This window comes from Bubalus bubalis, chromosome 4 (genome assembly GCF_019923935.1).
Source record: "Bubalus bubalis isolate 160015118507 breed Murrah chromosome 4, NDDB_SH_1, whole genome shotgun sequence".
Taxonomy (NCBI): Eukaryota; Metazoa; Chordata; class Mammalia; order Artiodactyla; family Bovidae; genus Bubalus; species Bubalus bubalis.
This window is the reverse complement of record NC_059160.1, coordinates 84939267-84964907: the sequence shown is the minus strand read 5'-3', so window position 1 is coordinate 84964907 and position 25641 is coordinate 84939267. Positions and strand designations below refer to the sequence as shown.

General features: G+C 39.5%; 1 protein-coding gene across 1 annotated transcript in view; it reads left to right on the top strand.

Annotated features, from left to right (window-relative positions):
• Positions 1–22761, top strand: part of DBX2 (developing brain homeobox 2) — a 39068-nt gene extending 16307 nt beyond the window's left edge. Inside the window, exons 2-4 of the mRNA XM_006073642.4 lie at positions 1458–1553; positions 12898–13085; positions 20444–22761. Of these exons, the coding sequence (XP_006073704.3) occupies positions 1458–1553; positions 12898–13085; positions 20444–20782 (623 nt within the window). The 3' untranslated portion in view covers positions 20783–22761. The remainder of the gene's footprint in view (positions 1–1457; positions 1554–12897; positions 13086–20443) is intronic.
• Positions 22762–25641: the final 2880 nt, after the last annotated feature.

The window sequence follows — 25641 nt, the reverse complement described above, 5'->3', positions numbered from 1 at the left end:
TACTATGTTTCAGAGTGTCAGGGGAACAGGGAAAAGATTAATTCCTGATTTCCTGTTTCTTAGTTTTAAGATTATTCGTTCATTTATCAAAAATCTATTGACTATTTAGAATGTGTCAGACACTCTGATGGTTATGTGATGGTAAAAGCAAGTTGCCCACCTAAGGAAATCTCACCTGTGTTTATATTATATTAAACCCTACTGTGCAAAAGGACATCTTGTATTTAAGGTACTACACTTAACCAAAGCCTGGCATAGAGTGCGTGAAAGTCAAGTTTCTCAGTCATGTCCGACTCTTTGCAACCCCATGGACTGTAGCCTACCAGTCTCCTCAGTCCATGGAATTTTCCAGGCAAGAGTACTGGAGTGGGTTGCCATTTCCTTCTTCATGGGATCTTCCCAACCCTGGGATCGAACCTGGGTCTCCTGCATTGCAGGCAGACGCTTTACCGTCTGAGCCACCAGGGTATATAGTAAGTGCTCAGTATAGGAGAGCTACTAATATTCTGTGACATCCTTTATAGCCATTTTTCATCTGCTGAGGAACAGAGTTTAAAATTTCTTTTACAAGATATATCAAGTAATGATAACTATTCTGTATATATGTATTGAAAATGTTCTGAATAGCAGAGTTTAATAAAGTGAGCAGAGCAGAATTACATGGCAACTCCCTATACTATAAACACATGCTTTCAGGTTAACTAGATGTCACCTGAGATTAAATGTTGTTACTATTCTCAAATACGTTTAAGCATGTAAAAGTGATCAGAAAAACCACTGTTATCATTGAATTACTCAGTAAATTAACTGTTTTCACCTTGAGAATCTAGCTGTCTATATATTTCAAAGCACCTTCTAAAAATAAAAAGTGGAGTAATATAATCTCTTTAAAAAACTAAACTGAAGCACGTAACATACAAATTGTTTCTTGGTAAGTATTGTATCTAGAACTGTGTTGCTCAGTGTGTTAGCCCCTAGACATACGAGTCTATTTAAACTTTAAAAAAACTGAAATGAAGAATTCGGTTATGCAGACATACTGGCCACATTTCAAGTGCTCAGTGGCATATATGACAAGTAGATACATATTGGATGCACAGAGAGAGAGGACGTGTCCATTATCACAGAGAGTTCTCCTGGACAGTGTTGCTCTGGGAAATTTTAAATAAAGCACTATTTGATATTTACTATTTATAACCACACAGAAAATGAGCAATTAAGTTTGGTTTTGATAATTTGAGTGTTTATACCATAACTTCCAAACCAGGATTAAGTTATTCAGCAAGCTCTGACAGATGAAGACTACTTTATTTACTTTTAAATTTTATGTATTTATTTATTTTGAAGGATCATTGCTTTTCAGTTTTGTATTGGTTTCTACCAAACATCAGCAACTGGGATTTTGAATATTGTCTAAAAGAAATGGCTAATCGATGCAATCAATGCTTTCTCTGCAGCGCCTTCCAAGCCTTTTTTTCTGAGCGCCCCGCCATTCTACTCGGCGTGCTGCGGTGGGTCCTGTCGGCGCCCCGCATCCCCCACTGCTTTTGCAAGTAAGTTTTTATGCTTCATCAGCAATGCCTCAGTTACTCTGTAAACCAAAGCAGCAGGATTTAATGTGCTCTGGAAAACTAATTGGTAATGCAATGACAAGGAGCTAATTCCTCGCTAAAAATCACAGCGTTCCTATTCAGGAGGTTTCCAGAGATTTATCAGACCTCAGCACACTGTGCGATTGTGAGCGGTTTCTAACAGCATTGAAACCCAGGGCTGACACATCAAGGAAAGCAACTTGTTTTCCATTTGATATAAAAGATCTCAGAGGGACCCGTTTGGCTCTTGCTGAAACATGTAACGATGCTCATTTAAAGAAGAAGAAACAAAGGAAGGAAAACTAAGAGATTGTGTAAAAATTTCCATTCGGTTTAAAATGTGACACAGAAAGTCACTAGGTGTCCATGGAAAATAATCTAAAATTGCCAAGATTGTAAAAGGAGATAAATACCATCTCTTATGATCTTGAAGAAAACCAGCCAGGGTTGTAGGAAGTATTTTCAAGAGAACTTTTCTTCAAACATTACATCATTTTAATAGTGTCTGAGATAGAGGGAGAATGACAACCTTTGAAATTGAAGAGCACGCACACATTCACATGCACAAAGAAAAAAAAATGTCTAAGTGAAAATAAAAAGAAATAACATTCACAATAATCTTGAGATTTTTGGTCAACTAAGAATCTGTAGGCAGGAGGACTCAAGTTTGTGATAAAGAAGCCCAGCAGAGGGGTACGTGGATCTCTGCTGCGAAAGAGAAAACGTTGATTCAGGTTAACAGCTCTGTCAGGTGAAGAGTGAGCTAGGAGTAGAGTCAGGCTGAAGTCCAGAGCTGCATCATGGTTGAATTCAGATCTCTGTTGCCTCTCTGCATGTGTTTTATGAATGTTTTAGGAGAGCAGTTGCCCAACAGAATGATTCCTGACAAGTGAGGCAGCAAATGCTGGCCGTTTAATGAGCTGCAGGCTTCTGAGCATCTCTTTAGGGGGCTGATACTTTCCCACAGGGCACTTTACATGGCCGAGACCCGGCCACAATGGGTGGCAGACCCGTGACCAATCGCCACTTTCACTTGACTCATCCACACGCGACCTCACCACGATTTTTAACTGTGCAGATGAACTTTCGGAACCATTTCACAGGGAAAAGGCTCGGGCAAGGGTCAGTTGCCCTTTTGTATGGTCATAAAGTGAGGCTCTGTGTGTCAGCCTTTTCTCCTGTCTCACATTCCAAGTGAATTTCTGGATACCATTTAAAGCACTTGGCTGAAAAATAAAGCAGTGAATGAAACTGACTTTTATAGACTCGTTCCAGCTCATCTTCCCATATAACCCTGTCCACCTGAAAGGGGATTTAGTGGATGAGCTGAGTGTATACAGAGCTTGCTGAATACATAGGGCCCATTATCCACTGTGGGGATCGTTTATTAACCAGGACTGATACACTACTATTTTGGAAGTGACCTATTAATTGTCCATTTAACTAGAATGTATTGATTCAAATAGAAAAATAGAAACCATGACTAAACCTTTTACTCGCTCCTTCAAGGTGGTCTCCTATGAGGGTAATTGAAAAATGTTGTACAGATTAAGGAAACATTTATCACCATATATTAGAGTATCGGAAAAGAACGGCTGGAGCAGAGACTTACACCCCAAACATCTGATACCGCAGCGTGGTGGCATCTCTGTGGAATTAATTTTCAGTGTGGTATCCCAGGGGTGGAGATTGAAAGAGTTCCCACACCTAGTTTCAGTGATTTCACCTTGGTATAACACTGGTCTCCTACTTTAGAAAGTCTCTGGCAGTGCAGTAGGAGGCAATGGACCAAAACACTCCATGTGACAGGTGGACATTCATGTGTGTGTGAGTGTATTCATTTTATAGTAGTGTTTTAATAAGAGTTTCTAGGCTGTAAGAGTATTCTGGTGCCCAGGCCAGTTTAATAAATAAAGCCCATAAAAGTGAGTCGAAAGTTATTTCTAGACAACTTCATCTTCTTGATTGTTTGAAAAAAAATCACTCTAAGCAAGTCTCTTTATTCTCCATCTGGTTCTCGGCCCTTCCCACTTTGTGCCTTTGGTATGGCTGTTGTAAATTGTGGTGTTTATTCCTGGAAGCTTATAAAGCCCTGTGTTTATCTCATTTATTTAATAAAACATACAAGTGGAAAATCAGCGCTGCTCAGACTGACGTTTGTCTCCATTTCTAAGTTGCCATTTTCAAACAGCTTAGAGATGCCACCAGTGTTCTTAATAAAAAGGATGGCAGCTCATTAGTGATAAATCTGAAGTGAATTTCTTATATTCTTATGTATAATGTTCATTGTATTGGGAGCAAATAATAATGAAATGGTAGATTTCAGCTGTCAGTAAGAATTTTACATAAATACTCATGATACCAAGGAACAGTTGATAAGGCTTACAACTGCCCAGTAAGGTTTTTATTTAAGGCATTTTTTGGCTTTTCTTCTTCTTGTTTTTAATAATAAGAATGATTTTAAGCCCAGGAATTTAATTTTCTTTCCATTTGCACAAAAGAAGGAAAATGAACTGTCCAAGTAATTTTGTATTTAGTTTCAGCCTGGACAGCCAAAATTATGGTTTATACTAAAAATTTTAATAAGTAGTAAAATCAGTGGCCCTCATCATTGTTCCACAATATTGATTTCACTATTTCTAAAAGTTTAGGATCAGATCAACACATCCATAGCAAGAGAAATATCTTTTTGATTCTTTACGTGATTCACTTGTTTAAAATTGATTTAGTTTTTCTTGTTAACCTGTTAGATTTATGATTGACTTGTTGCAGTGTGGAAACAGTCATTCATCCAGTGCCCTTCTCACATATAATAAATAGTTTAATTAGCTATTTAAGCGCAATCCTTATAGAGGGGAAAAATTAAAAGGCAGTGGTAAATTCTCCTCTTCCCCAAAGCAGTGTAAGGAAAATCTTTGATAGTGTATTCATAAGGTTCCTTTTAAAATAGCATACAGCTCAGCTAAAATGAAATGGAAAGTTGTAGAAATTATGCAAAGAATGACTTTAAGAAAAAGACTACATGAAATGTGTAGGTGTCTTAATTATGTAGAATATCTCATTGAATTAAATCATTATTTCTTTGTCTTTGAGTACCCAACTTGAATTTACCTTTCAAGAATTTTATGCATTAAAAAACAAAGTTTAAATTTGGAGCAGCATTATGAAGATATGAGTGAGGAAATACTATTCTGGAATAAATTGTTTTAGCTTTCTTGGTAGATGAACTTAGATTCTGCATTTAGAAATAATTTTACTATCTTCCCTTCCTTGTTAAAACTTAAAAGAATATAATATACTCTTGAAATTTGAATTTAGAATTTTGTTGAAGGCAGCAGGGAAGGGACCTTGTTATAATTGTAGGTTGGTCCTAAGAGTGTCACTTTCAAAGGTGGCGATGCTCTGTTGGGCACACACTTTGATAAACACACCTGTCCTGGTTGTGTTCTGCTCTCAGCTGGAGTGGTCAGTAGGTGTGGGGAACTGAACAAGACCTATGCATGCATGCTAAGTTGCTTTAGTCGTGTCCGACTCTTTATGACCCTACATACTATAGCCTGCCAGGCTCCTTTGTCCATGGGATTCTCTAGGCAAGAGTATTGGAGTAGGTTGCCATGCCCTCCTCCAGAGGATCTTCTTGACCTAGGGATCAAACTTGCATCTCTATGTCTCCTGCATTGGCAGGCAAGTTCTTTACCACTAGCGCCACTTGGGAAGCCCCATCAAAACCTATGGAAATCCATAAAAGGCTGCCTGAGAGCTTCTTTTATAAGGATTTAACTTTAGAACTCTAAGATTTTCAGGAGGATGCAGCATTTTGTGATAATAGATAACTAGTCTAGTTATTGTGCTGAACATGTAAATGAGTTTGTGTGACGAGTTGAACGTAGGTTTTGACTTCTCAATAGTGAAGGGAGGGTACTCTATAGATACATGACAGTCAACCAGGAAGAAGGTTTAAAGGCGTCAGAGACTCAAAGACAATAGCTTTTCCAAGTTGATGCCTCTATTCAACAATTCCACAGAGGCAGTGAAAGTATTCAAGTAACATTTCTGGAATGGAGTTTTCTTTCTCCCCAAATGTTTATAAGTAGTAGTAGTAGCCTACCCTGGGCTAGACAGAGACCTCCACCAGTTTATCTACTGCATGTTTCTCTATTGTTCATCGCCCTGTATCATTCACATACAGCACACCTCCATTTGAAGTGCCTTTCGTAAGGCTCACGTCACATAGGGATTCCCCAGGGGTGGAGGTGGTACAGGGGGGCCGTCGCAAGATGCTGGGGGTTATACCTGTGAAAACTTTGTTATCCTAGGTCATTTTGCCATTTTAATGACTCTCCCCACCTTCTGACCTCTTGCCACGACCATCTGTAACTTTGACCATCTTCGGTATAGTTTTAAAGAGTGTTGGTTGGGCTCACTCTGCTTGCATGTGAGGTCTCAATTGGAGAAGTTGTCTTTTCAGAGCCTCAGTTTTTTTTCCTATGGAAATGAGGATGCTAATATCTTCTTCTTGGGATTGTGGTAAAGAGTTCATGACACACTGCTTATTGTTGGCACATATAGCATCACATACTGAGCCCCAAATATATATGGAAGTCACACTATAAAATAATATACTGACATCTGCAAATTGGCAGAGTCTCTAGTACCTTGAGTTGATGGCCCTGGCTTCTAAAGCCTCTTACCTAGGCATGCTCTAATCTTTGTATCTGTTCATTGTTATTTTATAGTATTTATTTATTATTGTCACCTATAAGTTTCCATAAAAATCAGATTTTTGTCATGAATTTAGGAATAATCAGAGGTATTCGTTGCTTGTAACTTTTTAATAGCTCCTGAGAGGCTTTTAAATCACCATCCAGTTCTTGAAGTCCCTATGTCTGTTTTGCAGGTGTAAACTTGAGCTCATATTCCTAGATTTAGAAGGTAGGAAAATGGGGTAAGTTCATCATTGGTTTATGGTTAGATACAGAGAGAGCCCACAAAAGACTCCCAGAGGAGATGTGGAGAGAGGCAGCTGTTGTGGAAGCAGCATCTTGTCTCATGCTTCTTGTAGGAAACTGAGCCACGTCTGTTTATGAAAACAGTCACGATTCATGTATTGAGAGCAGAACTTTGGAAAACCAGGCAACTAGCAGACAAAGGAAGAATGGAATATTCTTTATATTTGCTGTGGCTTTTGTCCAGTGGTTGTATTTTTGCTATAGAGCACCGAATCCTGAGGACCAGACCAAGGAGTTAACCCTCTGATCCTCACAACTACTCTGAAGGTCTCTGTTTTAGAGATGAGGTCTGGTCTGTGTGTATTCTCACCCTTCACACTGGTGAGAATATTGTATTTGTAGATCTCTTTGATGGGGCTCTTCTTTCTGTTCTTAACATAGCTCAATAGAAAACATAATAGGAAAATCTGTGGGTTCCTATTAAAAAGTCGTAGGGGCATTTAAAAGTGTTACCCACATTGTTTTATGTAAACATTTAGATTTTAGTGAAGAAAGTACTAAATGAGTAGAATTATGACCCCTATCTACAAAACCTTGATTTAGAAAAAATGTAGGAAAAAAAATTTAAACTAGCTTATATTGGGCCATAAATTTATTTGTATTTTTATATAGATTTAAGAAGTTGTATTATAAAATATGCGGCTTCCCAAGCGGCTCAGTGATAAAGAATCTGCCTGCCAATGGAGGAGATACAGGAGACCTGGGTTCAACCCCTGAGTTGGGAAGATCCCCTGAAGTAGGAAGTGGCAACCCACTCCAGTGTTCTTGCCTAGAAAACCCCATGGACAGAGGAGCCTGGCAGGCTACAGTCCATGGGTTACAGGAGTTGAATATGACTGAGAGACTGAGAATACACACACACACATATATGTGCGTACATATGTATATGTGTGTGTGTGTGTATATATATATATATATATATATGTATGTACATACTGGCTTCCCTCATAGCTCAGTTGGTAAAGAATCTGTCTGCAATGAAGGAGACTGCGGTTTGATTCCTGGGTCAGGAAGATCTGCTGGAGAAGGGATAGCTACCCATTCCAGTATTCTTGGGCTTCCCTGGTGGTCAGCTGGTAAAGAATCCACGTGCAATGTCGGAGACCTGGGTTTGATCCCTGGGTTGGGAAGATCCCCTAGAGAAGGGAACAGCTACCCACTCCAATAATCTGGCCTGGAAAATTCCATGGACCGTATAGTCCATGGGGTTGCAAAGAGTCGGACACGACTGAGTGACTTTCACTTCTCTTATGTGTACATACATATGTGTGTATAACTGAATCATTGTGATGTACACTTAAAACTAACACAACACTGTAAATCAACTATACGTCAGTTTAAAATAAATAAAAAGTTGTATTAACTCAGAAACTGTTGGCCTTCTGAAATGCAAGGTCCTCAGAAGACTTTTCACTGTGGCAAGGTATATCCTAAATTTGTTTGAATCACTCCTGGTCCTACTCTACCTCCCAGCTAATGTCCTGTGTTCTTCCTGCTCATCCCCTGCATCCTCTAGAAGCACCAAGCTCTGAGCTTCCTGGATTCACCATGTCTCGCCCTTGTCCTCACCACACTCAAGCTTCTGCAGATGTCAGTTGCTCTCTCTGCTCCATTGTCGAGGTTTCCCACAAGAGGAATTGCTAGTCCTTTGGTAGCACGTCTCTCTCAGGACTTACTCTATTGGCCTCCAAAACTAAAGGGCTTCTCAGCTAGTGCTTAAAAGTTCTCTGTGCGGTGGTCTGTGGGTGTTTCTCTCATTGTACTATGTCTGATCCTAGCCTTCTCACACTTCTCCTTATCAAATATGAACATCTGAAGGATGGAGTGGGTTCATCAGTTGGGTTTTCAGTTGTCACTCCGTGATGATTCAATTACTTGGCTAGATTCTCCCCCAAAGGTTGCTACGATGTTTGCTTGTTTTCCTTATAAAACTGAATCAGAGGTAAAATGTAGAGTGGAGATGCATTATTTGTCTATAACAGTATGATGATAGCCTCTCTTAGTTTTTATTTTTGCTTAACAGTAATTTTTCCTCTGCATTGTCACTTAGTGTGAGCATGATATATATCTTATATATCAGTATAGTGTACTTTTTTTTTTTTTTACTGCTGCCTGATCTTCCTAGTCATCTTTAAGGTTTCTTTAAATTTTCACTTAGTAGGTATAACATGATGTGCTTATGCATTTCATTACCTTTGAGTATTTAAGTTTCTTTCCCTAATTTTAATATGTTTGGCTATAATAATGGTAGATTGGATACATTTATAAGTTAAGAATTCCAGATCAAAATATGAAGTGAGAAGGGCATGCTGGAATTTGAGGACACTGTTGCCAGGCTGTATTGGAGATGCCATGTGGTCCTGACCAAGGACAGGGAGCAGAAGCCCATAGTCACAAGCAGAAGCTCTGGCTGTGTTCATAAATGTTTCTTTCTTCACAATCTTGACCCACCAAGAAACAGTGGGGGACAGAGGAGAGAGCCAAGAATTTGGATTCAAAAGGTCTTGCTACCATTTAATTCTATCTTTTGTGCCACATTGAACCTTAACTGCTTTGAACACTTTTTCATCTGATCAGATGTCTTTAGCATATGATGATCTTTATTGTGGGCTCAGCACTGAAAGTTGTCTAGTGCTGTTTCATCAAATCCTTAGAACCACTCTGTAAAGTAAGCTGAAAGAGTGAGTAACTCTGTCCAAATCACACAGATATGTGCCGAGGTCTAAACCTAGTTTTCCCATCCTCCAGAGTCCTCTGTCCTGAGGCTTCCTAGAGAGACACCATCTCAACAGATGAATCTGTGCTCTGAAGTAAAATGCAGAGGGCTAATTCTGTGCTATCTATACTAAGGATAGTTCAGAGAAGAAAAGCATTTAGAAATATATGAATATATTGAGATGTCCATACTATTTTTATCGATATTATTGACCAATATTGCATGTGTGTGTGTGTGTGTGTGTGTGTGCACTCAGTCATATCTGACTCTCTGTGGCCCTATGAACTGTATAGCCCGCCAAGCTCATCTCCATGTCCATGAGATTCTTCAGGCAAGAATACTGGAGTGGGTTGCCATACCTTCTTCCAGGGGATCTTCCTGATTCAGGGATTGAACTGGTGTCTCCTGCATTGGCAGGTGGATTATTTTACCACTGAGCCTTGACCAGTATTGCATAAACCTGTTTAAGCCTCTGAGAAAGAAATAGTGAATCCAGTTGCCAAAGCCTGACTTTAAGATATGACCTTGGTGTGAGGCAGGCAAAAGTAACTGGTTCTATAGATGGAGAATTAACCAAGATCCCACACTTGGATGAATCGAAAAGGCATCAGTAAAACTAGAACTTGGTAAAGAATTGGGCTTCATTACATCCCAAGGATTATGGCATTTCTATGGAGATTTTAACGAGTGTTGCAGAGCTCAAAGAAAGAGAGAGAGCCCAGTGTTTCTTCTGGGAACGTCAGGATGAATGAGAATGAGACGTAACCCAGAGCTGAGAGACTAGCTGGAAGTTGTTTACGAATCTTTTAGACAAATAGGAAAGAAAGAAATTATGTTACAAAGGTAGAATTGACAAGATTTATCCATTTATTGACATTTTTCTTCTAAAATCCAAGTCAGTATTGTGTCAGTACTGTGTAGGTTTAAGAGCATTTGTTTTGGAATAAGTCTTTGGACAAAGTTCCTTAAGCTACCTAAGGTTCCTTTTATGCATCTTTAAAATGCAGAGAATAATAGTAGCATTCGTGGCATAGTTAGGTTGGGAGAATTAAATGGAATAGTGCGTATCAGCTGCTTAATACAGGGCAAGTATGAGGACAGAGGAAGTGCTCAGTGTATGTTTATTATTATCATGTCACATCCTGCTTAAACACATTCTGTTGATCTTCACCACCTATTGAATAATGTTCCAGACCCTTGTAGACCTCTTCAGTCTGATTCCACTCCATTCCATAATCTCTACAGCACAGGTCCAGATGTCTTCAAGAGCCTGACAGGTAAAAAGCAAGTTAATGAGGCTATGGCAAACTAGGGAGCACGTGCTTCCTATGGGGGCATCTGCCACTCACCCTGGTAACTCTTTGCTCTGTGGGAAGGTAAGCGCAGTGAGGTTACCTTTGAAAATATGTTGAAAACCTGAGCTTCAAATAAAACCTCCCAATTATTAATTATGAACAGCTAAATCAGAATTTTTTTACCAACAGTCTAAGACCAAACAAAGTGCACCTCCAGGCTGGATATGGTTTCTAGCTTGTACCCTCTGCTTTATGCCGTTCCTTGGCCTTGCTGACCGTTTACTTTTCCTTGTTGTTGTTCAGTTGCTAAGCCGCATCCGACTCTTTGTGACCCCGTGGACTGCAGCATGCCAGGCTTCCCTGTTCTTCACTGTCTCCCAGAGTTTGCTCAAACTCATGTCCATTGAGTCAGTGATGCCATCCAACCATATCATTCTCTGTTGTCCCCTTCTCCTCCTGCCCTCAATCTCTCCCAGCAGTAGAGTCTTTTCCAGTGAGTCAGCTCTTTGCATCAGGTGGCCAAAGTATTGAAGCTTCAGCATCAGTCCTTCCAATGAATATTCAGGGTTGATTTCCTTTAGGAGTGACTGGTTTGGTCTCCTTGCTGTCCAAGGGACTACTTTTCTTTGGTGACACTTTATTCCTTTGTGCCTTAGTACTTTGAAGGATGCCTGGGTTGGCCTTAGTTCCTTTTCTCTGGAACTGAATTGTTCTTTTAGACTTGATTCAGCCTGTTTTCTCTGAACTCGTCACTTGATTTTTTGTAATGCCAGAGCATTTTTGAGATCATTCTATTCTAGTACTTAAGACATTCATTTGCTTCTTTATTTAGAAATAATTATTAAGCACCAAAATGCATACCAGCTACCACTGTAAGCTGGAGTCCCTGCTCTGCTGGTGCTTGTACTCTGGAGTGATGTTCGCGTGTTGGTCCTGCTGTGAGAAGGTGAACTCCTAGCGGCAGGGACCACGTACTTTTTGTCTGGTTTCCTCGGCAGTTAGCCCAGTGAGTCTGATACCCAGTGCACTCGTGTCTTCTTGCTGCTGTAACAGTTTCCATAAACCTACATCTTAAAACAACACAGACTTACTGTCTTACAGTCACAGAAGTCAGAAGCCTGAAATGGGTCTCACTGGATTAAAATCCGGGTGTCGGCAGGGCTGCATTTCTTCTGGAGGCTCTAGGGGAGAATTTGTTTCCTTGCCTTTCCAGTTTCCAGTGACTGCCTGCATTTCTTGGCTTATCACCCCTTCTTCCAATATTCAAAGGAAGAAGTGTGACATCTTCAAAACTCTGACTGTGACTTCCTTTTTTGTCTCCCTCTTCCACTTACATTGGACCTACCTGGATTCTCCAAGATACTCTCCCAATTTCAAGGTCAGCTGATTAGCAACCATAATTCCATTTGCAACCTTAATTCCCCCTTGATATTTAATGTAGCATATTCATGTGCTCTGAGGATTAGGACATGGGCATCTTTGGGAAGGACATAATTCTGCCTACCACTACTAGAAAACTGAATGAACGAATGAATGGTGAATGATGAATGAAACTCACAGAGGCTGGGAACCAGTGTTGTGCCAACCAAAAAAAGGCAGAAAAAGTAGTGTCTCTGCCCTGAGGGGGTTGATAACCAACTGAACTGAGAGGGTAGGAGGTGATTGGAGGTCTTCCAAACCTTCCTTCTCATATTAAACATCTCCGACTCTTGCATGCTTTCCCTGACATCCCACATTAAGGTTAGACCCATTGTTTTGTGTTCCTAAGGAACCCTCCTTAGGAATATTTCATCACACTTGTGATGCTAGTTCAATAAATGCCTCCCCTTGATTTTATAGCTAATGAGTATGATAAAACATATGTCTTACTTCTCGTTGTGTGGTATTGAGCAGAGAGTGCCTGGCATATGGTAAGTGCTCGACAATTTGAGACAATAAATGAATAAATAAATGAAGAATTAGAGAAAATTAAGTATTTAAACCATCTATCACTTGTTCTACATTGGAGCTTTGTAACCTGGGACCATGGATTTTCGGAGATGGCATGCAAAATTGGGAAGGCAAGCATCTGTATGTTATTTTTTTTTCCCCCAGTGAAGAACTTTTATCAAATTCTCAATGGAGTCCATGACCAAAAAGAGGTTAACAAGCACTCTACATGTGCAGAGTTCAGAGATGAGATAATTTGGCCATGGCAAAGAGGTGGAGGATACGGTTCTAGGGAATATGAGTGGAATTCTCCTCCCAAAGCTAATGGGGCTTTTTGTATTATTTTTTCTCTCTAGGAGAAGAGAGTGTACTGCCTCTTCTGACCCAAGAATCTACTTCCAAAGCTCGGAGGGGCATTTTAAGAAGAGCTGTCTTTTCTGAGGATCAGAGAAAGGCTCTGGAGAAAATGTTTCAGAAGCAGAAATATATCAGCAAAACAGACCGAAAGAAACTTGCCATCAGCTTGGGACTAAAAGAATCACAGGTACTGATGAGCAGGAAGATGTGTGATCAACACACAGCTCGTGGTTTCTGAAGGAATCCAATGAAATCCATTCATTTGGCAACTGTTCCTTGTACTAAGCATAATACTGGACCCTGAAGCATTATTGAAACGATTCTCATAATTTTTTAGTGAGTGGAAATATGTGCAACAATTCCTGTTTGGAAATTGGTCCATTTGCTGAGAAGTCTAGGTTTTTGCCTGATTAATTCTTCCCAAATGAAAAGCAAAGCAAAGGCTGTGGCATTTACATCATTACATTGTTTGCTCTGTTTTCAGAGAAACTGGCTGCATAATTGCCTACAAAAGCAGGAACCAATTTTCCTGTCTTTTTCTTCATTTCCAATCCAACAGTCAAGGCATAAATGAATGACTCATAAGTACCTCTTAATAGATGTCATTATTTTGTACTGTGGGCTTATGTCAAGTACAGTTAAGTAATTTCACGTCTGCAACCCTTACAAACCTTTCTTGTACAATGACGTTTCATATAATTTTGAAAGAGACTTCCTGGCCTTTGGGGAAGTGCAGCATACTCCATTTAAAGATTGGCCTACTTATAAATAATTAACAGTATAAGGCACTGGCATTTTCCTATTTAATCCTTGTTATGAAATATCCTCATTTTCTAGATGAGGAAATGTAGAGAAGTAAACAGAGATCCAGTGTCACAGAGTGAAACTGCTCTGGAGCTGAGCTCCCCACCCCAGGCACCCTGACTCTGGAATTTGCATTCTCTTTAACCTGGAACCACCATGTACATTTGTGCAGGCTGTTCACTGCACAGGGGCACTTGGCTCATGGGGATGGCAGCAGCTGAAATGCAGCAGGCACTCGTTTGTCTAACTGGCTTTCCTGGTGCAGGGCTCCATCTACCTGAATTTTTTGAATCAGCATAAAAGCTTTAAAGGGCTAGCAGAGGCTCTGTATAACCACCGTGTTCTTCTGTACTTCCCCTCAATACAAATGACCTGGTTTCTAACTTTAGATGTTACTAAACTAGTTATTTTTGGATGAAACCTTTCTTAACCTTGCTTCCTTTCCCCAGGGAAGTAATCTGTCCCTCTGACCCCTGACTTTTTGAAGTCATAGGAAGCAGTACAAGATGTGGTTGAGGGTAGTTGGCCTAGATCAGCCAGTATGTGTTTTCCTCATGTGTGGTACTGGTGAGCCCATGCCCTTAATTGACTGCTCTGTGCCTCAGTTTCGCACTTTTATGTAGGACTCAGAGCTTCCCAGGTGGCTCTCATGGTAAATAATCTGCCTGCAATGTGGGAGACACAGGTTCAATCCCTGGGTCGGGAAGATCCCCTGGAGAAGGAAATGGCTACCCGCTCCACTATTTTTGCCTGGGAATCCCATGGACAGGGGAGCCTGGTGGGCTACAGTCCATGGGGTTGCAAAGAGTCGGACATGACTGAGCAATTAACACACTCTGTGCTAGGTAAGAGGGAAAATTGATAAGTATTGATTCAGGTAACACTCCTTGGATCCCAGGAATGTTTACAACCAACTGAGAAGACAAAGCAGAAGCTTACGAGCAATTAGATAAGAATATAAAACAATAATATAGTAAACAGTGCCTGGCAGGTTAGTTATACTGCCATATAGGAGCAGGATCAGTAGTTCTTCTAAAACTTATATATCTCTCGGGAGTCTTACCCTAATTCCCACCTCTGGAAGGGACGGTCATATGACTGGTCCATATATCCTTGGGGAGTCTAGTGATGGGAATTTTCTGGTCCTCAGAGGAATTGTTGGGTCTGAGAAAGGACCACGTGAGGGCTCAGTAGGCCTGGCCTGCATTGCATTGGCCTGGATGAGTGTGTAGTTTTGTAAGTTTGGGGGCCTCTGGTTGAATTGGAACTTGAGGTAGGTGTTGTTTAGTTGCTAAGTTACATGAGACTGTTTTTCAATCCCATGAATTATAGCCCACCAGGCTCCTCTCTCCATGGGATTTCCCAGGCAAGAATACTGGAGTGGGTTTCCATTCCCTTTTCCAGGGGATCTTCCCCACCCAAGGGTCAAACCCGCGTCTCTTGCAAATGTATTGGCAGGCGGATTCTTAGGTGTTAAAGAGCAACAATGGCTAGGATTAATCTGACAGTGCTCTGAGAAAGTGTGAAAATCCATAATAGTACATAGTATCTTCTTTAAAATGAACTATTGAAAAAGGATTGCATCAAGCCTATTCAATAATATTTATGAGGAGTTGACTGTAATATTTCCACTCTGAGAAAACAAACTGTTTCCATATTTTCATGTTATCTCTCAGTTCTTATCCATAGGCACATAGTTGTACATAGTTGATTATATTGGTTTTAAAATTCAAATGCCTCAGGAAAGAATGTTTTTTATCTCATTGAATTTGGTGAACAGCTCAGAAGTAGGTTAACATTTTCTTATTTCATATGTTGTCATTGTTGTTGTTCAGTCACTAAATTGTGTCCGACTCTTTGTGATGCCGCGGACTGCAGCATGTTAGGCTCCTCTGTTCTCCACTATCTCCTGGAGTTTGCTCAAATTCAGGTCTGTGAGTCAATGATGCTATCTGACTTTCTCATCCTCTGTCATCCCCTTCTCCTCCTGCCCTCAATCTTTCCCAGCATCAGGGTCTTTTCCAGTGAGTTGGCTCTTTTCATCAGGTGGCCAAAGTATTGGAGCTTCAGCTTCAGCATCAGTCCTTCCAATGAATATTCAGTGTTGATTTCCTTTAGGATTGACTGATGTGATCTTCTTGCTGTCCAAGAGACTCTCAAGAGTCTTCTCCAGCACCACAATTCAAAAACATCAATTGTTCGGCTGTCAGCCTTCTTTATGGTCCAACTCTCACATCTGTACATGACTACTGGAAAAACCAAAGCTCTAACTATACAAACCTTTGATGACAAAGTGATATCTCTGTTTTTTAATACACTATCTAGATTTGTCATTGCTTTCCTTCCAAGGAGCGAGCATATTTTAATTTCATGGCTTCAGTCACTGTCCTCAGTGATTTCAGAGCCCAAGAAAATAAAATCTGTCACTGCTCCCACTTTCTCCCCTTCTATGTGCCATGAAGTGATGGGACTGGATGCCATGATCTTCGTTTTTTGAATGTTGAGTTTTAAGCCAATTTTTTTTTTTTTTTTGCACTCTCCTCTTTCATCCCCATCAAGAGTCTCTTTAATTCTTCTTTGCTTTCTGCCATTAGAGTGGTATCATTTCCATATCTGAGGTTGTTGATATTTCTCCTGGCAATCTTGATTCCAGCTTGTGATTCACCCAGCCCAGCATTTCTCATGATGTACTCTGCATATAAGTTAAATAACACAGTGACAATATATAGCCTTGTCATACTCCTTTCCCAAATAAGCTTATATGTTTCTCATATATGCACAAACACATAAAAAACACATGCTAAGTCACTTCAGTTGTGTCCTACTCTCTGTGACCCTTTGGGCTGTAGCCTGCCAGGCTCCTCTGTCCATGGGATTCTCCAGGCAAGAATACTGGAGTAGGTTGCCATTTCTTCCTCCAGGGAATCTTCCCAACCCATGGATCGAACCCGAGTCTCTTACATCTCTTGGATTGGCAAGTGTGTTCTTTACCACTAGTGCCACTTGGGAAGCCCTGTTAAAAAAAAAGATAGACTTAAATAATGATTACCACATCCCCTGACATTTGATGTCATTTACAGATAATAAAATAGCTACTTCTGTTATTTCTGTTTTACAGATGGAAGAAGCTGTGACCTAGAAGCACATATATGTATTTTTAGGTAAAAATGGGATCACACTCTGCACATATTTTGATGTTTTCCAAAGGACAGTACGAATCACCTGTGTAACCAGCACACAGCCCAGGCAGTAGAACTTTACCATGGAGCCAGGTGCCCCCTGCACACCCGCTCCCAGACACTACCTGCTCCTTCCTGACTGAACTGCACGGATTAGTTTGCCCATTTTTGTGCTTTGTATAAATAATATCACTCAGTTCATATTCTTTGGTGTATGGCTTCTTTCACTGACCATATCTTGTGAGATTCATCCCTGTGGCTGTGTTGTAGCAGTAGCTCATTTACACTTATCACTGCGCAGTATTACATGGTACACCACGGTTTATCCATTCTAACGGTGGCCATTGGGATTGTTCCCATTTCTTGGCTATTATGAAAATGCTGTTGACAATGACTGTTGTTTTACACTTTGCTTCCCCCCTGCCCACATTCAAATGTCATGAGATACATCCTTGCATACCTGCATACATATTTACTTCATTTTTCTTTAGTGTCTTAGAACTGACCATTACATGGATATACTATAATTCACTTAGCCATCTTCAGCTTTAAGTTACCTCCTAGTTTTTACTATTACATATTTTTATGCACTTTAAAAATATTAAAAGTAAGATAGGAAACTAGGAGTGGGACTTATAGGTTAAAGTTTATGTATATTTTAAATTGCGATCAATTAAAAAATTCCTTTCCAAATATAATATTGTATCAAGATATTGAATTGTGTCAGATTTCACTCCTACTAATGAACAGTCTCCCTCTTTTTTTTAAATAGTCCCATTATTTAAATTTTTGAAAATGTTTCCACCTTTATTGGCAGCTTGTATTTGTAATTTTTTTCCTAGTTATCAGAACTTGGGAATCTTTTAATCACTTTACTGGTTATTTTCATCTGAATTTAGACTTCTCATGGCTATACCATTTCATTTCTATCATATTGTCTTTTTGTTGATGGATATGCAGCAATTATTTTCTCTGTTAATCAAAATATTTGAAATATTATGGTTAGTAACATTTTCCTGTTAACAGCTGTCACAGAAATCCCTTCCAAGTTTGTGGGTTTTTTTTTTTGTGGTAAAATACACATAACATAAAATTTACCATTTTAACCTTTTGGAAGTGTACAGTTCAGTGGCATGAAGTACATTCACATTGTTAGGCAGCCATCATCACCATCCATTCCAGAACTTTTTTCATCGCTCAAATCTGAAATTTTGCACTTTTGCACTCATTAAACAATGACTCCCTGTTTCTCCCTACCCCAAGCACCTGGCAACCACCATTCTATTTTCTGTCTCTATGAATTTGACTACTCTAGGTACTTCATATAAGTGGAATCATACTGTATTTGTCCTTTTGTTACTGGCATATTTCACTGGATATAATGTCTTCAAGTTCCGTCTGTATTGTAGCATGTGTTAGAACTTTCTTCCTTGTTAGGGATGAATGATATTCAATTGTATATATAGACCACATTTCATTTATTCACTCATCCATCAATGGTCATTTGGGTTGCTTCCGCCTTTTGGCTAATATAAATATTGCTGCTGTGAACACTGTGTGTACAAATACCTCTTTGAATCCCTACTTTTAATTCTTTTGAATAATTTGTGGCTTTTTCATATGTTTATGGTCATCTTTATTTGTCCAAAAGTTTCTCCTTTTTATGTAGTCAGATCTAGCTTTCCTTTTGTAGCCTTACTGTTTTGTGTCATGCTTAAGAAAACATTCATCTCCCTAAGACTGTAATGATCATCTCTTATATTTTCTTCTAGAACTTTTATAGTTTTGTGCTTATGTTTAGCTGTTTTATCTATCTGAGATTTTTATTGAGAGGCAGAACTTTTATGCATGTATGTGTGCTAAGTTGCTTTGGTTATGTCTTGACTCTTTGTGACCCTATGGACTATAGCTCACCAGGCTCCTCTGTCCATGGGATTCTGCAGGCAAGATTAGTTTAATGGGTTGCCATGCCCTGCTCCAGGGATCTTTCTGACCCAGGGATTGAACCCAGGTCTCCTGCATTGCAGGCAGATTCTTTACCACTGAGCCACTGGGGAAGCCGAGACCTTTTATGATTTTCCCCAAGTACGTACATTTGTCCCAGTATCACTTATGGTACTCTTGTCCTGATACCACTTATGAAAAAACATCTTTTATGATTTTCTTCAAATTGAGATATTACTCAAAAATTTTCTAGACAGAAAAGCTAACAAGAGAAGAAAATAATTGATGTGATAGAAAGGCAAGAATCACTAATGGGAACACGTAACTGTCTTAGTAAAGACCCATTAGAAATACTTGGCAGATTTTCTGGGAGTAAATGCCTACTGCAAATAATAAATGAGTTTATGAACAGAACCAAATGCTCTGGTATGTACACAGTAGTACTGTTTTCTTATAAAAAGCCTTGTAACTGAGACGGCTGTGTTTCGGACTCAGCTGCCTGCAATAAGCTTCTTTTGTAGCCATTTTGGACATTGCCACTCACTTTGAAAGAATGTTTTGCCAATCTGGAAAGACCGGCTCAGTTAAAGTTAAGAGTTTTACTTCATTTGGAGAAATATTTGGTTTGTACACTTTAATAATTATTTCTTTAGGTAAAAATTTTCCAGTTTTTGTTTTAAAAATAGAAAGCTACTCAGAAGGATGCAGTGTAATGCACAGGAAAGCAATGTGATTGACTTTTCAACCACCAGGAAACCAATTGTGGTGTTTTCTTCTCAGGTACAGTTGATTACATAGTAGGTAAAGATGGAAGGTAGTAGAAAAGATTCAAGTGGGATGGGGGCAGATATGGCTCAGATTAGAAGCTACCATCATAAGCACTTTAAGGTTCGTTACAATCAGGTGTAATTTATTGAGCCTAATTCTTTGAAGTTGATAAGCCGTGGGAGTACTCGAACTTGGAAATTATAGTAAGCCTGCAATTTATCTAAGCATTATGAAATATAGTCTTAATTTAGTCTCCAAAAGTTTCTGATGAAGTATGAATGTTTATAGGAGCCTCAGCACTGGAGTGGGACTGTCACTGAGTCTAGTCTAAGTACTTCCATTTTACAAGCTGTGTGACCTTGAGCTAGTTCATTGCTTTGAACCTCAGTTTTCTTATGTGAGCAATAAGGACTTCTTGCAGTCACTGTGAGGATCAAATTTTAAAATCTATGTTGAGTGCCTGGCTTGACACCTGGCACCAAAAAAAAACAACAAAACCACTCAGATGATATTACTAGCTGATAACATTTCCTTTGGATAAATAATTTAGCATAGACTAGATGAGGTTTTAAAATATTGAAGAGAGTTAAACCAGTCTTGAAAGATGTCCGACTTACAGGATGTCACCAACTTAACCACAGTTGTTTTGTTTCGTAAGTGTGTGTGGAGATGTTATATTAAAGTAATTTCTCAGATATTTCTGGACTGAAAAACTACAAGGACTTTGCTAGGCTGGCTCTCATAATAAGGCATTCTGTGGAATGAACAGTGGGAAAAATTACAGTTTAAAATGCTGAATTGAAGCAATGTGGAGTTAAGTGATCATTTTGTTCAATTACTTCATTACTAGGTGAAAATCTGGTTTCAGAACAGAAGAATGAAATGGCGGAATTCCAAAGAAAAGGAAGTACTTTCCAACAGGTGTCTCCAAGAAGTAGTCCTTCAGGAGGACCCCCTCTCGAGATCGGCTCTAGGCTTTCCTTCTCCGTGTGCTTCACTCTGGGAAGTCTCCCAGCAGCACCCGAGTCCAGGATGGAGGGAGAATTCGCCTGAACCTTCAGAGAGACTAATCCAGGGGAGTCCAGGGGCAGAGGCACTGCCCCCAGCAGCAAAGTCACTGCAAGGTGCCTTGTATTTGTGTTCTGAAGAGGACGCGAGAGACAAGAGTGTACTTCCTGGCACAGTGTGAATGGACACAGTCTGCCACGTTAACTTAAAAGAACGCTTGATTAACAACATTCGGGCTCTAAAGCCTGCTAGCTTGTTCCTCATCAGTGCCTAATACCTAATACCTTAGGAGTGAAACATGGACTAATGTTTTAGGAAACCCTCTCCAGTGTTCTTTTATTTGGGTCCTAGACTCAGACTTAATTTGTAAGTGGAACAGAATCTCCTGCAAATTGTGATGAAGCTAAACAAAAAAAAACCAAGAGTAATAGTTGACTCAGTCACTGCTCCGAGTTTGTGCATATAAGCTTGTGTCTCTATGTGTGTGTATATATATAAATAGTCATTAAAAATACATTAGTAGAAACTAGTTCCTTTCTATATAGTGCATTGAGCAAATTCACTTCCTTTTATATGAAGAAAAACCAACGATGGACTGAATGTTTTTAATTTTTTAAAAATTATGTGAAATTTGGACTTTAGTGCAAATTTTCATATCAATAGAACATGTTTTTAAAAATTCTCTTTTTTCTGGCTTCTTTCAATATCCAGCTATAAATGTTTTTTTAACAACTCAGCTCAGCAGTCCTAATTAAATGTGCCATTGTTAAGTATATACATTGAAAGTATGTATTTAAAATTAGTCCAGTAGGCAAGCTGGAAGAATTTCTGAATGTGACTGTTAGTATCTTTAATTTTCCAGGCTCTGGACTTCAGGCTGTCAGTGATGGAGGTACCTATTTAACTGCTGATTATCATATGATCTCTTTTCTGTAATCATGGGCCTTAATCAGGGTTTTCCAAATAAAATGCCTTTAAGGGCATGTCAGGAAAATAGAGGGCATGGCCCACCTAAAGATCTGTGAGTTTAATAATTGTTGAAATACTGTGTTGGCTGAACAAATATCTGTGCCAAGAAGTCTGTGACCTCTGGCTAAGACTTCAGTGTCACAGTTCTTAAATGTTCCCAACAGGACTTCAAAACCCAACACAGATGGAATCTGTAGGGATTTCTATTTGCACTTCTGGTTATAGACTAAATTTTCCACTTAGGTGGTATACACGATAATATTAGGTTATTTTTATGTATTAACAAATACCACACAGATGTTTTATGTTTTTTGAATACTGTGAAATAGTATTATTATAAAATTTCATTTCTGGTAATGATTTGCTTAGTTCAGCTAGAATTTTTTATTCTAGGTCCAAGAAAAATTATGCTTCACTTTGAAGGAAATGAGGCAGAAAAAGGAAATGATGTGATTTCGAAGTAGGTTATTATAATCTGTGGACAAGAAACATTATTAGAAGTTCATGATGTGGAATTTTGTTAGAAAGCTACATAGAGAGAGTGACTTCTAATTTGCTTACATTCTTAGCTATTGGCTTTGAGAGTTTAGAGTTTTTAGCAAAGGTAATATTTTTGAAGATAACAATTTTGTCAACATGAGGAAATTATTTTGTGTGAATGGAATTTGATTTGGTGTATGATAGTTTATATCTGTATCTTTTGCTTGCAAGTCATCTCAGAAGACTCAATCCCTCTTTGTGGGAAGTGAAGGCAGAGGTCTGTTGTCAACAATTTCAATTTTAAAACCTGTCTTAAAATGAGTTATAGTATGGTTTCTTTTATTTATATAATGTTAACCTCATTTACATTTATTGGGTCCTTTCTATGTACTGGAGACTGTGCTAAGCCTTTAGGGTGAATTAACTCATTTAATCCTCATGACAAGACCTAATGAAGTGTAGGGACTATTACTGTTAGGATTCTTGTTACCTAGACAAGGGACCTGGAGCAGTATGGTTAGGGTAATTTACCCAAGGTCATGAGGTTAATAAATGGAATTTGACCCCTGGCAGTCAAGTTTCAACTCTTGAAATTTAACCAACCATTTGGGGTTGTATACCACTGTGAATGTATTCATCTAGTTATGGGATGCATTGTAAGACATACATTTTGAAGACTGAAGTGAAATTTATTAAAGAAATTCAGAAACACATCGTACTTTTAAAAAATATTTATTTTTAATTGGAGGATAATTGCTTTACAAATTGTGTTGGGTTTCTGCCATATATGAACATGAATTAGCCATAGTTGTACATATGTCCCCTCCCTCTTAAACCTCCTCCCTACATCCCACCCCTCTAGGACATTTTACTTTTTAGTATCTTACTTGGGGAATGTTTTTCTCTTCAGTATCTTCTCTATTAACTTTGAAATGTTGGGAAAGTAAAGACTCATGAAAGTCTTCAGTTATGAAGCCTCTCCATAGAGAATAGTCTCATAGGAGAACCTAAGTGTGAGATGAAAGAGTATTTTTCTCTCACTCTTTGCTAGAAATCATAGAGAGCTTATCCATGGATAAGCCGTTTCTATGGATAAGTGTTTCTTGAGAATAACTTGAAAATCAAATGAAATAAACCTGCGTCCTGGCCATCCAATTACCCAAGTTTTATAAGTGGGCCTCTTGGTGCTGAAATGATCTTTCCCCATGGTTTCACCTCGAATTCTGAGACCCAGTGGAGGCTCTGTGTGATTGGCCTGATAATCATATACACAGATGCATCTTTTAATTGTTTTCTACCTTGGATGTGTTAGGAGCTTCCTTGGTGGCTCAGATGGTAAAGAGTCTGGCTGCAGTGCGGGAGACCTGGGTTCGACCCGTGGGTCAGGAAGATACCCTGCCTAGAAAAGGAAATGGCAACCCAATCCAGTATCCTTCCCTGCCAAATTCCATGGATGGCAGGCTACAGTCCCTGGGGTCGCAAAGAGTCAGACATGACTGAGCAACCTCACTTTTGGATGTATTAAAGGCTTAGGAAAAGAACATCTTGGATGAATATGAAAGTGAAATTGTTAGTTGTTCAGTTCTGTCTGACTCTTTGCGATCTCCTGGGCTAAGCCCACAAGGCTCCCTCTGTCCAAGGAATTCTCCAGGCAAGAATATTGGAGTGGGTTGCCATTCTCTTCTCCAGGAGATCTTCCCAACCCAGGGATGGAACCCGGGTCTCCTGCATTGTGGGCAGATTCTTTACAGTCTAAGCCACAGAGAAGCCCCTTGGATGAATATATTAGGGATATCTAGGAAACATGCACAAACACATACGTATGGTCCATAGGCATATGCTTGTTGTACCTTGACTTTGCTTTCATTTACCCAAATCGTTGGAGAGAAGTGCTGAGCTTCATAGTCTAATTGACAAGGGTCTCCTTTCTCCTTTAACTTGTGCTTAACCAATGTTCCCTCCACCTACGGTATTCTTACACATGTATTGGGTTGGCCAAAAAATTTGAGTCTTTCTGTAACCTCTTACAGAAAAACCCAAATGAACATTTTGTCAAACCCAATATTTTCCTCTGCTTTCAGAATGCAGACTACTTTTCTCCACATGATCACATATGAGTATTTTTGCTATCTGCCTTCCAGACAAACACTATTCTATAAAATACCAGGAAAATAGAAGCCTGAAGGCAAGAGTATTTAAAAAATTTTAAAAACATGCCAAATTACCTTAAGTGGAAAAGAAGAAAAAATTGTAAACACCATCCTTCAGCTTTTATGAAGAAAAATATAAAGCTAAGTATAAAGAGTTGGAAGTATACAGATTAGGAATGGCCATGGGGTCTGGAGATAGTGAAAGCCATGATCACTGATATTTAAAAGGCAATTCTATTTTCTTAGTGCTAAAGTGGTTTGAATGGGTAACCTGGTTATTCAGGCCTGTGGTTCAGTCTTTTAAAATCCATACCTGTAATGCCATACCTTCCAACCAGTTTTGTATATGTGCTCAGATTGGAATATACTTCGTACATGCTCTTCAAAAGTACCCACACCTCCCACTCCATCCGCTGAAAATCATACGTATACTTACTTCACTTTTCAAATATGCTATGCTAAGTCACTTCAGTCGTGTCTGACTCTGTGTGACCCCACAGACGGCAGCCCACCAGGCTCCCCCATCCCTGAGATTCTCCAGGCAAGAACACTGGAGTGGGTTGCCATTTCCTTCTCCAATGCATGAAAGTGAAAAGTGAAAGTGAAGTTGCTCAGTCGTGTCTGACTCTTAGAGACCCCATGGACTGCAACCTTCCAGGCTCCTCCATCCATGGGATTTTCCAGGCAAGAGTACTGGAGTGGGGTGCCATTGTGTAAACCACACATGTCATTTCTGGCCCCCTGTATTCCCCATTCTGATGCATCTTTTGCAAAGGTACATACTCCCCAGCTTGCTGTGTAACCCATTCCTTGACGAACAGTGATTTTATCAAATTCTGCTAACCTTTAATAAAACAAAGCTCATTAGACACTGCTTACGCACTCCTTTGAAATCCACAAAAATATTTTTTTTTCTGGATCTCATACTTCTTAGGTATTATGTATGAGGCACTGTCTTCAGCTCTATGTAAATAAATATGAAGGAGCTCATGGTCCTTGCCCTCAAGGAAACTTAAGATCTAGTCTACTTGCCAAACATTTTTTGAAATCTTCCATGTTACCAGTGACTGGATCCAGTAGTTTTGGGGTAAAAAATAGTGTCCTCCAAAACCCTATCTATCTATTTGGAGAAGTAGTGGCAGTTTTGTTATTCACTTGCTCAGTTGTGTCCAACTCTTTGCTACTCTGTGGACTGCAGCACATCAGGATTCCCTGTCATTCACTGTCTCCCTGAGTTTGCTCAAACTCATGTCCATTGAGTCAGTGATGCCATGGAACCATCTCATCCTCTGCTGCCCCCTTCTCCTTCTGCCTTCAATCTTTCCCAGCATAAGGGTCTTTTCCAGTGAGTCAGTTCTTTGCATCAGGTGGCCAAAGTATTGGAGTTTCAGCATTGGCATCAGTTCTTCCAGTGAATATTCTGGGTTGATTTCCTTTAGGA